Source organism: Pristiophorus japonicus, chromosome 19 (genome assembly GCF_044704955.1).
Source record: "Pristiophorus japonicus isolate sPriJap1 chromosome 19, sPriJap1.hap1, whole genome shotgun sequence".
In the NCBI taxonomy this organism is placed as follows: domain Eukaryota; kingdom Metazoa; phylum Chordata; class Chondrichthyes; family Pristiophoridae; genus Pristiophorus; species Pristiophorus japonicus.
The window spans coordinates 94,188,400-94,203,814 of record NC_091995.1 but is presented as its reverse complement, the minus strand read 5'-3'; the positions used below and the strand labels follow the sequence as shown (position 1 = coordinate 94,203,814).

General features: G+C 50.4%; 1 protein-coding gene across 1 annotated transcript; it reads left to right on the top strand.

Annotated features, from left to right (window-relative positions):
- Nucleotides 1-444: 444 nt before the first annotated feature.
- LOC139230304 (insulin-like growth factor 2) lies at nt 445-15,202 on the top strand. Its single transcript, XM_070862129.1, has 4 exons — nt 445-519; nt 5,942-6,098; nt 12,258-12,421; nt 15,032-15,202. Exons 1-4 carry the CDS (start codon nt 445-447, stop codon nt 15,200-15,202), a joined length of 567 nt encoding a protein of 188 aa, XP_070718230.1.
- Nucleotides 15,203-15,415: the final 213 nt, after the last annotated feature.

The window sequence follows — 15,415 nt, the reverse complement described above, 5'->3', positions numbered from 1 at the left end:
GGGTTACCTGCATTGTGCAGGTAACCCTTAGGTCTCCAGCAGCAGCACCCCCTGGTGTACAGGTAAGGTGTGTACAGGGCGAAGGAATATTCAATGTTACAGTACATCATAACATTACATCATAACATTGTAGGCGTGCATACATAACAGTATTGGATTGTTCAGCCACCTAAGGACTCATTTGTAGAGTGGAAGCAAGTCTTCCTCGATCCCGAGGGACTGCCTATAATGATGATCTCGCCCAGCCCCTCCCTCACACACACACATATACACACACACACACACACACACACACAGCCAGGCCAGCAACCTCAGCAGAGCAAAGTCCTGCAGACACACAGCTCGATAACGTTGGCTGTAGCTGCTGACCCCGTGTTATTCTGGGTCTTGGCTGCTCCATGCAGCTCTCGCTGGCTGGTGCCTGGTACAGTGAGCCGCTCCACAATGGGAAGGCGCCATGCCCTGAGCTTCAGTGGGAGCCAGCAGGTCCCCTCGTTCACGGGGACGCACCCCTTTAAGGTAACTTCGGACCTCTCAAGGGTTTTGGGCAATTTCTTTCACAATTACTCTGCAGGGATTTCGCCTTCTCCGAATCGTCACGGGGAAAAGGTGTCCCAGAGCATTCTGCATGAAATAAATTCATAGAATGGTACCGTGCAGAAGGGGGCCATTCGGCCCATCGTGCCTGTGCAAGAAAGAAAGACTTGCATTTATATAGCGCCTTTCACGACCACCAGATGTCTCAAAGCGCTTTACAGCCAATGAAGTACTTTTTGGAGTGTGGTCACTGTTGTAATGTGGGAAACGCAGCAGCCAATTTGTGCACAGCAAGCTCTCACAAACAGCAATGTGATAATCACCAGATAATCCTTTTTTTGTTATGTTGATTGAGGGATAAATATTGGTCCCAGGACACCGGGGATAACTCCCCTGCTCTTCTTCGAAATAGTGCCCTGGGATCTTTTACATCCATCTTAGAGGGCAGACGGGGCCCTCGGTTTAATGTCTCATCCGAAAGCTGGCAAGGAGCGATCCAATTAGTTCCACTCCCCCTTGCTCTTTCCCCATAGCCCTGCAAATTTATCTTTTCAAATATTTATCCAATTTCCCTATTGAACCTGCTCCCACGGGCTCCTTCAGACAGCGCGTTCCTGATCACAACAACACGCTGCGTAAAACAATTCTCCGTTCGGCCCCTCGTGCCTGTGAAGAAAGAAGGAAAGAAAGAAGGAAATTACAGCCAATGAAGTACTTCTGGAGTGTAGTCACTGTTATAATGTGAGAAACGCGGCAGCCAATTTGCGCACAGCAAGCTCCCACACACAGTGTCAGCTGTGGCTCAGTGAGCAGCACTCTCTCGCCTCCGAGTCAGAAGGTTGTGGCTTCAAGTCCCCACTCCAGGGACTTGAGCAAGAAAAATCTAAGCTGACACTCGCAGTACAGTGCTGAGGGAACGCCGCACTGTCAGAGGTGCCGTCTTTCAGATGAGACATTTACCCCGTTTAGAAATTTTCCACGTTTCCCGCAGAAGGGGCCTTGTGGCCGACTCCTGCCCCTAATTCTCGTGTTCTTATAAGACATCTCAATAGACTGGCACAGAATAAATATTGCATCCTGTGTGTGTCAGATAGATTAAAAGAACTGCAAATGTTGGAAATCTAAGACAGAAACAGAAAATAGAAAGAAAATAAAGAAAGAACTGGCATTGATATAGAACCCTTCACATCCACAAAATGCTTTACAGCCAATGAATTATTTGGAAGGGTAGTCAGTGTTTTTATTTAGGAAACCCCTTCACGATACACTTGATGACGCCTCCACTATCTCTCTGATAAACCCTCGCCTCACCATTTCCCTGATAACCCTCTCACCACCTCATTCTCCACTTGATAGCTCTTCTTTATGGCCCCTTCTGAGAAGTCATTCTCGAGATCGAAATGGTCGGAGATAACTGGTACTCATGGAACCCTACCCAAGCAAGAGTCAGTGCCTTCAGGAGAGATAGGGACCGTGGATTGGATTGGAGGGGAGTGAGATTTTTTTTAAAGGATTATTCTGCTGAACATTTGCGGTTCACTACGTAAACTAGAGGTGATCCAAAATTCAGCAGCTCGTGTCCTAACTCGCACTGAATCCCGCGCACCCATCACCCCCTGTGCTCGCTGCCCCGTGTCCTAACTCGCACCAAGTCCCACTCACCCATCACCCCCTGTGCTTGCTGCCCCGTGTCATAACTCGCACCAAGTCTCACTCACCCATCACCCCCTGTGCTCGCTGCCCCGTGTCATAACTCGCACCAAGTCTCACTCACCCATCACCCCCTGTGCTCGCTGCCCCGTGTCATAACTCGCACCAAATCCCACTCACCCATCACCCACTGTGCTCGCTGCCCCGTGTCCTAACTCGCACCGAGTCCCGCTCACCCATCACCCGCTGTGCTCACTGCCCCGTGTCCTAACTCGCACCAAGTCCCGCTCACCCATCACCCCCTGTGCTCGCTGCCCCGTGTCCTAACTCACACCGAGTCTCACTCACCTATCACCCCCTGTGCTCGCCGATGTACATTGGCTTCCGATTAAGCAACACCTCAATTTCAAAATTCTCCTCCTTATATTCAGATCCCTCCATGGCCTCGCCCCTCCCTATCTCTGTAATCTCCTCCAGCCCCACAAACCCCCCCCCCCCCGAGATGTCTGCGCTCCTCTAATCCTGTCCTCTTGAGCATCCCTGATTATAATTGCTCCACCATCGGTGGCCGTGCCTTCTGTTGCCTGGGCCCCAAGCTCTGGAACTCCCTCCCTAAACCTCTCCGCCTCTCTATCTCTCTCTCCTCCTTCAAGACGCTTCTTAAAACCGATCTCTTTCCTGCCCTAATTTCTCCTTATGCGGCTCAGTGTCAATTGTTTCATCTTATAACACTCCTGTGAAGCTCCTTGGGACATTTCACAACATTAAAGGTGCTATATAAATACAGGTTGTTTTTGTTGCTGTTGTTTGTGTCAGAAAATGCTTACAGCGGCCATCAAACCTCCTGACCAGCTGGTTCTCCCAATGTTTGTTAGATTGGTCAGCGGGCAGTTTGAACATGTCCCTGTTTCTCTCAGAACACGCAGCGCTCAATGGGTTAACTCCACAGCGTGGTGTTGTCGCTGCAGATTCTAATGGTGTATCAGTGCGGTTCACTGCTGTGTTGTCGACAGTGTCAGCTGTCTGAAGAGGTTAGGCTTTAAATGCAACCGGGACCTTGCAAGTTATTGTCGCTCAGGGACCCAGTACTGTTCGCCCTGTGTCACTCAGTGGTGAAGTACCCTTGATATTATCTTAACACTATTGAAGGAGGGAGAGGTAGAGAGGAGGAGAGGTTTAGGCAGGGAATTCCAGAGCTTGGGGCCCAGGCAGCTGAAGGCACGGTCACTAATGGAAGTTACAGCCCAGAAACAGGCCACTGGGCCCCACCGCTCCGTGCCGGGGTTTATGCCCCACACCAGCCCCCTCCCACCCCTCTCCATCTCACCCCATCACCATATCCTTCTATTCCTTTCTCCCTCATGTGCTTATCCAGCTTCCCCTTAAATACATCGATACTATTCGCCTCAACCCCTCCCTGTGGCAGCGAGTTCCACATTCTCACCGCTCTCTGGGTAAAGAAGTTACTCTTGAATTCCTTATTGGATTACACAGGATATAGGACACAGAAACAGGCCACTCGAGCCTCCTCCCGTCTTTCCTCATCTAACTCTATACGAGGAACTCTCTATTCCCTTCTCCCTCAGTGGAATTAATAACGACTTTCTTATATTTATGACCCCAAATTTTGGATTCGCCCACATGGAAAAATCTTCTCTGTGTCTACCCAATCGAACCCTTTCATAATTTTAAAGACCTCTATTAGGTCACCCCTCAGTCGTCCCTTTCTAGAGTAAAGAGACCCAGCCTGTTCAGTCTTTCGAGATAGTTGTCGCCTCTCAGTCCTGGTATCATCCTTGTAACTCCTTTTCTGCGCCTTCTCCATTGGCTCCACGTTCGTCTTGAGATATGGAGGCCAGAAGTGTGCGCAATGCTCCAAGTGTGACTGTTTTACAATACAGCATTGGTTATAGGGCAAAATCATTTGGAAGCCATGCTCAAAAGGAGTAAAGAAAGTATTGTATTTCTACAGAGCGTTTCACGATCACCAGATGTCCCAAAGTGCTTTAGAGCCAATGACGTAGAGTATCACATAGAATCACAGAATGGTTACAGCACAGAAGGAGGCCATTCGGCCCGTCGAGCCTGTGCCGGCTCTCTGCAAGAGCACCTCAGCCAGTCCCACTCCCCCCGCCCTTTCCCCATAGCCCGGCAAATAAAATTATCTCAGGTACTGATCCAACTCCCTTTTGAAAGCCACGATTGAGTCTGCCTCCAGCACCCTCTCAGGCAGCGCATTCCAGATCCTAACCACTCGCTGCGTAAAAATGTTTTCCCTCACGTCGCCTCTGGTTCTGCTGCCATTCGCTTTAAATCTGTGTCCTCTGGTTCCCGACCCTTCCGCCAATGGGAACAGTTTCTCTCTCTCTGCTCTGTCCAGACCCCTCATGATTTCGAACACCAAGGGCAGCAGGCACATGGGAACACCACCACCTCCACGTTCCCCTCCAAGTCACACACACCATCCTGACTTGGAAATATATCGGCCGTTCCTTCATCGTCACTGGGTCACAATCCTGGAACTCCCTCCCTCACAGCACTGTGGGAGCACCTTCACCACACGGACTGCAGCGGTTCAAGAAGGTGGCTCACCACCACCTTCTCAAGGGGCAATTAGGGATGGGCAATAAATGCCAGCGACACCTACATCCCAGAAATGAATAAAAACAAGTCAGATAATGCGAGTCTATTGACTGTTAGCCATGGGGAGGCGGAGCTCCATGAGGATGGACATGTCGGGTGACCAATGGCAGGAGGTCATGTGATGACACAACCAGAGATGCTAACCCTATTGAGGTCAGTCACCATCACCATAGGCGGTCCCTCGAACGAGGGTGACTTGATTCCACATGAGTTCACAGATGTTTCAATGAAGGACCCGATGTTCCAGTCCTGAACTCCAATTGAGGGGTTGGAAGATGCCTGTGGGTGGATTTTTTTAACGTGGGGTGACCATTGCACACCAGCCACCACACGGGCTTGACAGAGCGAGGTCTTGGTCCAGTGGCAAGGGTTAACCAGGACGACTGGAGACCTGCTCTGCTGCACGGGCCTAGTGCGCACACATAGCGCAGTGGTTAGTAATACCACAATGGTTAGTAATATCTCACTGACAGTGGTTAGTAATATCTCACCGAGACTGCTTAGTAAAATCCCACTGACTGGTTATTACTATCTCACTGATGGTGGTTAGTAATATCTCACCAAGACTGCTTGGTAAAATCCCACTGACTGGTTATTACTATTTCACTGATGGTGGTTAAGAGGAGCTTCTTAACGTTCTGCCAGATTGAGGTGTGTAAGAGACTGTCCCACAAAGGGCACCTAACCAGTTTTGAAGGTGGCTTTTGAAGGTGGTGATTGAGACCCAGTGAGACGAAGGAGTTTAGAAGGAGAATTCCAGAAAGCAGAGACGATGTGGATAAAGATTTGACCGTTGATGGTGGAGCAGATTGAAGGGAAAGGCACCCAGGGTCTGGAGAGCAGGGGGTTAGAGTGGGGGGGCGGGGGGCAGGATTGGAGAAGATTGTAGAGAGAGGTAAGATGGACCGACAGCACGGAGGGATTGGAAGACAGGGACGGGGATTCTGGAGCAGACACGGAGAGATAAGGTGATATAATTGGGTTTTAAAAAGCCCGTCGTCAGCCCAAGGAACAGAAGATCGAGGGGAGCGGGGCCTGAGTGGTCCTGAGAGCCAGGGTGGCGAGGTTCGACAAAGGTCAACTGAGGCAAAAATCTCTTTCCCTTTCCTAGGTAGCTGTGTCGAGGAGCCCCGTGCAGCCACTCTGCGTCTTGCTTGCTCTGACTGTTTGCATGGGGCCATCGGAGGCGCGGACGGAGGAGACGCTGTGTGGATCGGAACTCGTGGACACACTGCAGTTCATCTGCGCTGAAAGGGGCTTTTATTTTGGTGAGAACGCACTTTATTTTAATCTTTAAACATCACAAAACCTAGACGCAACGCTAAGTAGCAGCCTGTACCTCTCCCTGAAGCACAGGATCAACTCAGAGTACAGAGAGGAGAAAAGTGCACAACGACAAACTTGCATTTATATAGCGCCTTTAACGTAAGGAGATATTAGCGCAGGCGACCAAAATGTCGGTCAAAGAGGTAGGTTTTAAGAATCGTCTTAAAGGAGAAAAGAGAGGCGGAGAGGTTTAGGGAGGGAGTTCCAGAGCTTGGGGCCTAGGCAACAGAAGGCACGGCCACCAATGGTGGAGCGATTATAATCAGGGATGCTCAGGAGGACAGAATTAGAGGAGCGCAGCGATCTCGGAGCATTGTGGGTGTAATGTATTTGCTTCATGGGTTCTTTGCTTAAGAATTCATAGCAACACATTGCTATTAAGAACTAGTTGGTTTATTAGCAAAGGTTTAACAATCACACTACACATTACCGGTTCATCCACCAGGCTCACAACCACCTGCCCCATCGTGGATCCCCCGAAGCCAACTGGCCGGGGTTTTATTGAGTCTTGTGAACATCATGTGAATGGCTAAGCCACTCCCAACTCAACAGCTCGACCCAACCAGTGAGCATACTCACAGAGATGTACATTAGAGTGGGGCTGGAGGAGGTTACAGGGATAGGGAAGGGGTGAGGCCATGGAGGGATTTGAAGACAACATATTAGAGGCGTCCTTTAGGTACATTCCCCAACTTGTTCTATGGTTTTTGGATCCCCCTCTCTGTCTGGCTTGCAGTGAGGAGGGTTGACACGCAGCCCATTCCCGGACTACCTCAATGCCCCGGACTATCTCAAGGGACCTCCTTCCCGTAGTATGTCCCATACCCAAGCTTGCTGGAAGGTGTTGCAACCATTCCTGGGTGCCCTCCTCTTCAATAGGCTTCACTTCTGCAAGTGATTGAAGTGAGATTTGATACTACACCTGCCCCTTTCCCCCACCCTGAGTCTTAGTCCAGCGCTCAGTATCACTGCACTCCCCATTTAAAAATATATATATATATCGATTATGAGAACATCATTGCGAGAGATTGTCCACTTGCTGCCCGGGGATAAAATTGGCTGCCCATGACAAAAGGCACCAGATTTTCGCTTCCATTGATTGGATGGTTTCTGCCCATTCATTCTCATTGATTGGATGGGTTCTGTCCATTCGTTATTATTGATTGGATGGGTTCTGTCCATTCGTTATCATTGATTGGATGGGATCTGTCCATTCGCTATCATTGATTGGATGGGTGCTGTCCATTCGTAATCATTGATTGGATGGTTTCTGTCTATTCGTAATCATTGATTGGATGGGTTCTGTCCATTCATTATCATTGATGGAATGGGTTCTGTCCATTCGCTATCATTGATTGGATGGGCTCTGTCCATTCATTATCATTGATTGGATGGGTTCTGTCCATTCATTGTCATTGATTGGATGGGTTTTGTCCATTCGTTGTCATTGATTGGATGGGCTCTGTCCATTCGTTGTCATTGATTGGATGGGTTCTGACCATTGTTTCTTGAACTTGTAGCAAGTCTGCCTTAGGTTGAATTACTTTAGTTTTTAAAATGTTTCCTCTTTTCGCACTGTTGCAGACACTGCTGGCTCCCTCCCTGCCACCCGATCCCCATATCCCTCAATTCCCCTGCAGTTCAAATTACAGTCGGGTCCCTATGATGTCATCGGGCTGCAAAATGTTTTTATTCGCTCTTGGGATGTGGGCGTCGCTGGCAAGGCCGGCATTTATTGCCCATCCCTAATTGCCACTTGAGAAGGTGGTGGTGAGCCGCCTTCTTGAACCGCTGCAGTCCGTGTGGTGAAGGTGCTCCCACAGTGATGTTAGGGAGGGAGTTCCAGGATTTTGACCCAGCAACGATGAAAGAACGGCCGATATATTTCCCAGTCGGGATGGTGTGTGACTGGGAGGGGAACGTGGAGGTGGTGGTGTTCCCATGCGCCTGCTGCCCTTGTCCTTCTAGGTGGTAGAGGTCACGGGTTTGGGAGGTGCTGCAAAAGAAGCCTTGGCGAGTTGCTGCAGTGCATCTTGTAGATGGTGCACACTGCAGCCATGGTGCGCCGGTGGTGGAGGGAGTGAGTGTTGAAGGTGGTGGGTAGCGTGCCGATCAAACGGGCTGCTTTGTCCTGGATGGTGTTGAGCTTCTTGTGTTGTTGGAGCTGCAACTCATCCAGGCAAGTGGGGAGTGTTCCATCACACTCCTGACTTGAGCCTTGTAGATGGTGGGAAGGCTTTGGGGGAGTCAGGAGGTGAGCCACTCGCCACAGAATACCCAGCCTCTGACTTGCTCAGCCTTGTGGTACTTTTCTGTGGTAATTTTCTCAAGTAACCATTCCCCTTGGAGAATGAAAGATCTTGCATTTCTATAGCACCTTATCATATTCTCAGGATGCCCCGAAACACTTTGCAGCTAATGAACTGCAGGCATTGTTGTTATAAAGGCCAACATTGCAGCCAACTTGTGCACAGCACGTTCCCACAAACTGCAATGTGATAATGACCAGATCATCTGTTTTATTGATGTTGGCTGAGGGATAAATATTGGCCAGGAGACCGGGGAGAACTCCCCATTAAGTTAAGTTATATTTACACGCAAGTTAAGTTATATTTACAGTTAAGTTAAGTTATATTTGCAGTTCATGACACGTGCTGACTGGGTGTATTTAGTCTTTTGCGAGTTCAACGGGGCATATTTACATGGGCTTCATCCTTAGCTCGACAGATTACGGCATTTCATAGAGAGCTAATTGGCAGATTCAACGGCCCCAGCATGGTCTCTGTAATCTCCTCCAGCCCTACCCCGCGAGATGTCTGCGCTCCTCTAATTCTGCCCCCTTGAGCATCCATGATTAAAATCACTCCACCATTGGTGGCAGTGCCTTCAGCTGCCTGGGCCCCGAGCTCTGTAATGTATTTGCTTCATGGGTTCTTTGTTTAAGAATTCATAGCAACACATTGCTATTAAGAACTAGCGAAGATTTTGCTCCAGCCTTAAAATCCCCTGCTCACCTCGGAGAAATCCCCACAGAAATTATATTGTTACCATTGACAGTCAGTGTATAACATACCCTGTGTATAACATACCCTGTGTATAACATATCCTGTATATAACATACCTTGTATATAACATACTCTGTGTACAACGTACCCTGTATATAACACAGCCTCCAGATCTCCCAGTAGAATACACCTGCCCATATATCAAACCCAATGTATAACATACTTTACTGTAGTTCACACCTTCATGGGTTCTTTGCTTAAAAATTCATAGCAACACATTGCTATTAAGAATTAGTTGGTTTATTAGCAAAGGTTTAACAATCACACTACACATCACCAGTTCATCCATCAGGCTCACAACCACCTGCCTCATCATGGATCCCCCGAACCCAACTGGCTGGGGTTTTATTGAGTCTTGTGAACATCACATGACTAGCCCAACTCAACAGCTCAACCAACCTGTGAGCATGCACATAGATGCATACATTACACCTGCCTTGACCTCTCTGCCTCTCTTTCCACCTTTAAGACGCTCCTTAAAACCTAGCTCTTTGACCAAGCTGTTGGTCATCACTAATTTCTCCGTTTGTGGCTCGGTATCAAACATTTTGCCTTATAATACCCCTGTGAAGCACCTTGGGACTATATAAATGCAAATTGTTGGTGGCGGTGGTGATATCCCCTCTACACCCTCCAGCTCCTTGCCTGATCTTCCACTATTGGAAAAATGAGAATTTTCTAGAATCAGGAACAGCCCTGTTCCTTTTCAGAGATTAACATCGCCAATCCCTTCTCTCTTCAACCCGTTTACACACTGTCCCCTTCAGTATCCTTTCGTGGTAGCCTATTCCATAAATCCTCCAGCCTTGTGGTGAAAAGATGCCCCCTGATTTCACTTCTTACTCCTAATGTCTTCATTAGTATGGAGGGGTCTGGACAGAGTAGAGAGAGAGAGAAATTGTTCCTATTGGTGGAAGGGTCGAGAACCAGAGGACACAGATTTAAGGCGATTGGCAGAGGAACCAAAGGCGACATGAGGAAAAACGTTTTTACGCAGCGAGTGGTTAGGATCTGGAATGCGCTGCCTGAGACTCAATCGTGGCTTTCAAAAGGGAGTTGGATAAGTTCCTGAAGGAGAAAATACTGCAGGGCTCCCGGGAAAGGGCGGGGGCATGGGACTGGCTGAGGTGCTCTTGCAGAGAGCCGGCACCGGCTCGACGGGCCGAATGGCCTCCTTCTGTGCTGTAACCATTCGATGTAGCTTGCATCACCTAGGGCTTGAACACCTCATAGTTACGATGCACTTTTTCCATGTAGAAGACAATCCCAGTTAGTTAAAAAAAAACGTAAACAGGTTTTATAAATAGAGGCATAGAGTATAAAAGCAAGGAGATTAAGCTGGACCTTTATAAAACACGGTTTAGGCACCAACTGGAGTATTGTGTCCAATTCTGGGCACCACACTTTAGGAAAGACGTGAAGGCCTTGGAAAGATTTACAAGCATGCTACCAGGGACGAGGGACTTCAGTTATGAGGCGAGACCGGAGAATCTGAGGTTGTTCTCATTAGAGCAGAGAAGGTTAAGGGGAAATTTAATAGACGTGTTCAAAATCACGAGGGGTTTTGATAGAGCAAATAAGGAGAAAGTATTTCCACTGGCAGGAGGGTCGGTAACCAGAGGACGCAGATTTAAGGCCTTTGGCAAAAGAACCAGAATGGACATGAGGGAAAAAATTACCCAGCGAGTTGTTGTGATCGGGAACGCACTGCCTGAAAGGGCGGTGGGAGCAGATTCAATAGTAACTTTCAAACGGGAATTGAGTAAATACTTGAAAATGAAAACATTTGTAGGGCAATGGGGAAGCAGCAGGGGAATGGGAATAATTGTATCGCTCATTCTCAGAGCTGGCACAGGCATGATGGGCGAATGGCCACCTTCTGTGCTGTATAGTTCTATAATTCTAAGTATAAAATCCATTGTAACTAACTCTGTCCCATTCACTGGGAGTGTTTGATGGGACAGTGTAGAGGGAACTTTACTCTGTATCTAACCCCGTGCTGTACCTGCCCTGGGAGTGTTTGATGGGACAGTGTAGAGGGAGCTTTACTCTGTATCTAACCCCGTGCTGTACCTGCCCTGGGAGTGTTTGATGGGACAGTGTAGAGGAAGCTTTACTCTGTCTCTAACCCCGTGCTGTACCTGCCCTGGGAGTGTTTGATAGGACATTGTAGAGGGAGCTTTACTCTGTATTTAACCCGTGCTGTACCTGCCCTGGGAGTGTTTGATGCAACAGTGTAGAGGGAGCTTTACTCTGTATCTAACCCTGTGCTGTACCTGCCCTGGGAGTGTTTGATGGGACAGTGTAGAGGGAGCTTTACTCTGTATCTAACCCCGTGCTGTACCTGCCCTGGGAGTGTTTGATGGGACAGTGTAGAGGGAGCTTTACTCTGTATCTAACCCCATACTGTACCTGCCCTGGGAGTGTTGGGATGGGACAATGTAGAGGGAGCTTTATTCTGTATCTAACCCCGTGCTGTACCTGCCCTGGGAGTGTTTGATGGGACAGTGTAGAGGGAGCTTTACTCTGTATCTAACCCGTGCTGCACCTGCCCTGGGTGTGTGTGATGCTGGCTCATGTTGTACAAAAATGTAGAAAGTATTTCATTCAACCGGTAATGAAATTGTGTGGAATAACGAGAGAAAGGAAAATATTTGAGCGAAATACAAGGAAGGCATCAGAATAAGGGGTCTCCCATTTAGGACTGAGATGAGGAGGAATTTCTTCTTTCAGAGGGTGGTGAATCTTTGGAATTCTCTGCCCCAGAGAGCTGTGGAGACTCAGTCGTTGAGTATATTTAAGGAGGAGATAGAGAGATTTTTGAACGATAAGGGAGTGGAGGGTTATGGGGAGCAGGGAAGTGGAGTTGAGGCCAAGATCAGATCAGCCATGATCTTATTGAATGGCGGAGCAGGCTCGAGGGGCCTAATGGCCGACTCCTGCTCCTGTTTCCTATGTAAGGTAGGTTGAACAGTTTGAGTGACGGGCCGATTGATTGTTGTACGTTTAACGATTCCACTTTCCTGGTTCCCCCAGTCAGCAAAGTGGTGAGTCGACGGAGCAGGCAGAACCGAGGCATCGTGGAGGAGTGCTGCTTTCGTAGCTGTGACCTTCTAATACTGGAGACCTACTGCGCGGTACCGGCAGAGGCAGCCAGGTCCACCCCGTCCCCGGCATCCCAGAGAACATTGCTGCACAGGGTAAGGCTCAAGGACAGTGCCCGGCACCCATACGCCTTTCGGCTACTCTAGTGTCAACCGTGGCTCAGCGGGCAGCACGCTCGCCTCTGAGCCAAAAGGTCGTGGGTTCATGTCCCCACTCCAGGGACTTGAACATTAAAGGCAGACACTCCCACTGCAGTACTGAGGGAGTGCCGCACTGTCGGAAGGGGCAGTGCTGAGGGAGTGCCGCATTGTCGGAGGGGCAGTACTGAGGGAGTGCCGCACTGTCGGAAGGGGCAGTGCTGAGGGAGCACCGCACTGTCAGAGGGGCGGTACTGAGGGAGCGCCGCACTGTTGGAGGGGCGGTACTGAGGGAGTGCCGCACTATCGGAGGGGCGGTACTGAGGGAGCGCCGCACTGTCGGAGGGGCAGTACTGAGGGAGTGCCGCACTGTCGGAAGGGGCAGTGCTGAGGGAGCACCGCACTGTCAGAGCGGTACTGAGGGAGCGCCGCACTGTCGGAGGGGCAGTGCTGAGGGAGTGCCGCACTGTCGGAAGGGGCAGTGCTGAGGGAGAACCGCACTGTCAGAGGGGCGGTACTGAGGGAGCGCCGCACTGTCGGAGGGGCAGTACTGAGGGAGCGCCGCACTGTCGGAGGGGCAGTACTGAGGGAGCGCCGCACTGTCGGAGGGGCAGTACTGAGGGAGCGCCGCACTGTCGGAGGGGCAGTACTGAGGGAGCGCCGCACTGTCGGAGGGGCAGTACTGAGGGAGTGCTGCACTGTCGGAGGGGCAGTGCTGAGGGAGCGCCGTACTGTCAGAGGGGCGGTACTGATGGAGTGCCGCACTGTCGGAGGTGCTGTCTTTCAGATGAGATGTTAAACCGAGGCCCCATCTGCCCTCTCAGGTGGATGTAAAAGATCCTATGGCACTATTTCAAAGAAGAGCAGGGAAGTTATCCCCGGTGTCCTGGGGCCAATATTTATCCCTCAATCAATTTAACAAAAACAGATTATCTGGTCATGATCACATTGCTGTGTGTGGGAGCTTGCTGTGTGCAAATTGGCTGCTGCGTTTCCCACATTAGAACCATGACCGCACTCCAAAAGTATTTCATTGGCTGTAAAGCGCTTTGAGACATCCGGTGGTTGTGTAAGGCACTATATAAATGCAAGTATTCCTTTCGTTCTACTTTTTGAAAGTGCGGTCACTGTTGTAATGTGGGAAACGCAGCAGCCAATTTGCGCATAGCAAGCTCCCACACACAGCAATGTGATAATGACCAGATAATCTGTTTTTGTTAAATTGATTGAGGGATAAATATTGGTACCAGGACACCGGGGATAACTCCCCTGCTCTTCTTCGAAATAGTGCCATGGGATCTTTTACGTCCACCTGAGAGAGCAGACGGGGCCTCTGTTTAACGTCTCATCCGAAAGACGGCCCCTCCGACAGTGAGGCGCTCCCTCAGTACTGCGCCTCCAACAGTGCAGCACTCCCTCAGCACTGCCCCTCCGACAGTGCGGCGCTCCCTCAGTACTGCGCCTCCAACAGTGCAGCACTCCCTCAGCACTGCCCCTCCGACAGTGCGGCGCTCCCTCAGCACTGCCCCTCCGACAGTGCGGCGCTCCCTCAGTACTGCCCCTCCGACAGTGTGGCGCTCCCTCAGTACTGCCCCTCCGACAGTGCGGCGCTCCCTCAGCACTGCCCCTCCGACAGTGCGGCGCTCCCTCAGTACTGCCCCTCCGACAGTGCGGCGCTCCCTCAGCACTGCCCCTCCGACAGTGCGGCGCTCCCTCAGCAGTGCACTGGGAGTGTCAACCCACAACCTCCTGACTCAGAGGCGAGTGTGCTGCCCACTGAGCCACGGCTGACACATGGATGGAACCTCGAGATTTCTGAGCCTGCGTAGCTCAGTAACGCACTCTCCACGTATCAACCTCAGTGTTCAACCCCTGCAGTTAAAAACTCTCAATGCTTTATGTGATACTGAATGCTTGCCTTTATTAGACGAGGCATAGAATACGAGAGCAGGAAGGTTATGCTTGAACTGTATAAAACACTGGTTAGGCCACAACTGGAGTACTGCATGCAGTTCTGGTCACCACATTACAGGAAAGATGTGATTGCTCTAGAGAGGTTACAGAGGAGATTTACGAGGATGTTGCCAGGACTGGAGAATTCTAGCTATGAGGAAAGATTGGATAGGCTGGGCTTGTTTTCTTTGGAACAGAGGAGGCTGAGGGGAGACCTGATTGAGGTGTATAAAATTATGAGGGGCCTGGATAGAGTGGATAGGAAGGACCTGTTTCCCTTAGCAGGGGGATCAACAACCAGGGGGCATAGATTTAAAGTAATTGGGGGGAGGTTTAGAGGAGATTTGAGGAGAAATGTTTTCACCCAGAGGGTGGTGGGGGTCTGGAACTCACTGCCTGAAAGGGTGGTAGAGGCAGAAACCCTCACCACATTTAAAAAATACCTGGATGTGCACCTGAAGTGCCGTAACCTGCAGGGCTACGGACCGAGAGCTGGAAAGTGGGATTAGGCCGGGTAGCTCTTTGTCGGCCGGTGCGGATATGATGGGCCGAAATGGCCTCCTTCCGTGCTGTAAATTTCTCTGATTCTATGCGTGTGTGTTTTTTTTCTGGCAGGTGTTGGGGAAACGGTCGTTCGGCAGTGAGCAGGAGAACCTGCCACATTCCGCAGGACACATGGAGAGATACCTGAACGAGGCAAGTGCTGTTCCCCTGACCGAAGCCACGCTCCGCGACTGGCCGAGAGAAGGCGGAGCCTCGCCCCTGGTCGCCGAGGCCGCGCGGTGATCGAGGGCCCCGCCCCGGTTCTGGGCGTGTCCGAGCCCAGCGCTGACCGCCCCTCCAACCTCCTAAGCCATTGTGGGATGTGTGAGGAAGGCCCAACTGCTTATGTTGATCTCTGACCTTTCCGAGGAGGAGGGACACGGCCAGGAATAGCGACTCGCCGACCAGAGGCCACGCTGGCGTGGGACATAGACAATAGAGGGACCACACGAGGGT

What these genes read in the sequence shown, in the direction of transcription:
- LOC139230304 (XM_070862129.1), top strand. Translation starts at nt 445, where the DNA reads ATGGGAAGGCGCCATGCCCTGAGCTTCAGTGGGAGCCAGCAGGTCCCC. An exon ending in CGGGGACGCACCCCTTTAAG is followed by an intron (nt 520 to 5,941) that starts GTAACTTCGGAC and finishes TCCCTTTCCTAG; the next exon opens with GTAGCTGTGTCGAGGAGCCC. An exon ending in TGAAAGGGGCTTTTATTTTG is followed by an intron (nt 6,099 to 12,257) that starts GTGAGAACGCAC and finishes TGGTTCCCCCAG; the next exon opens with TCAGCAAAGTGGTGAGTCGA.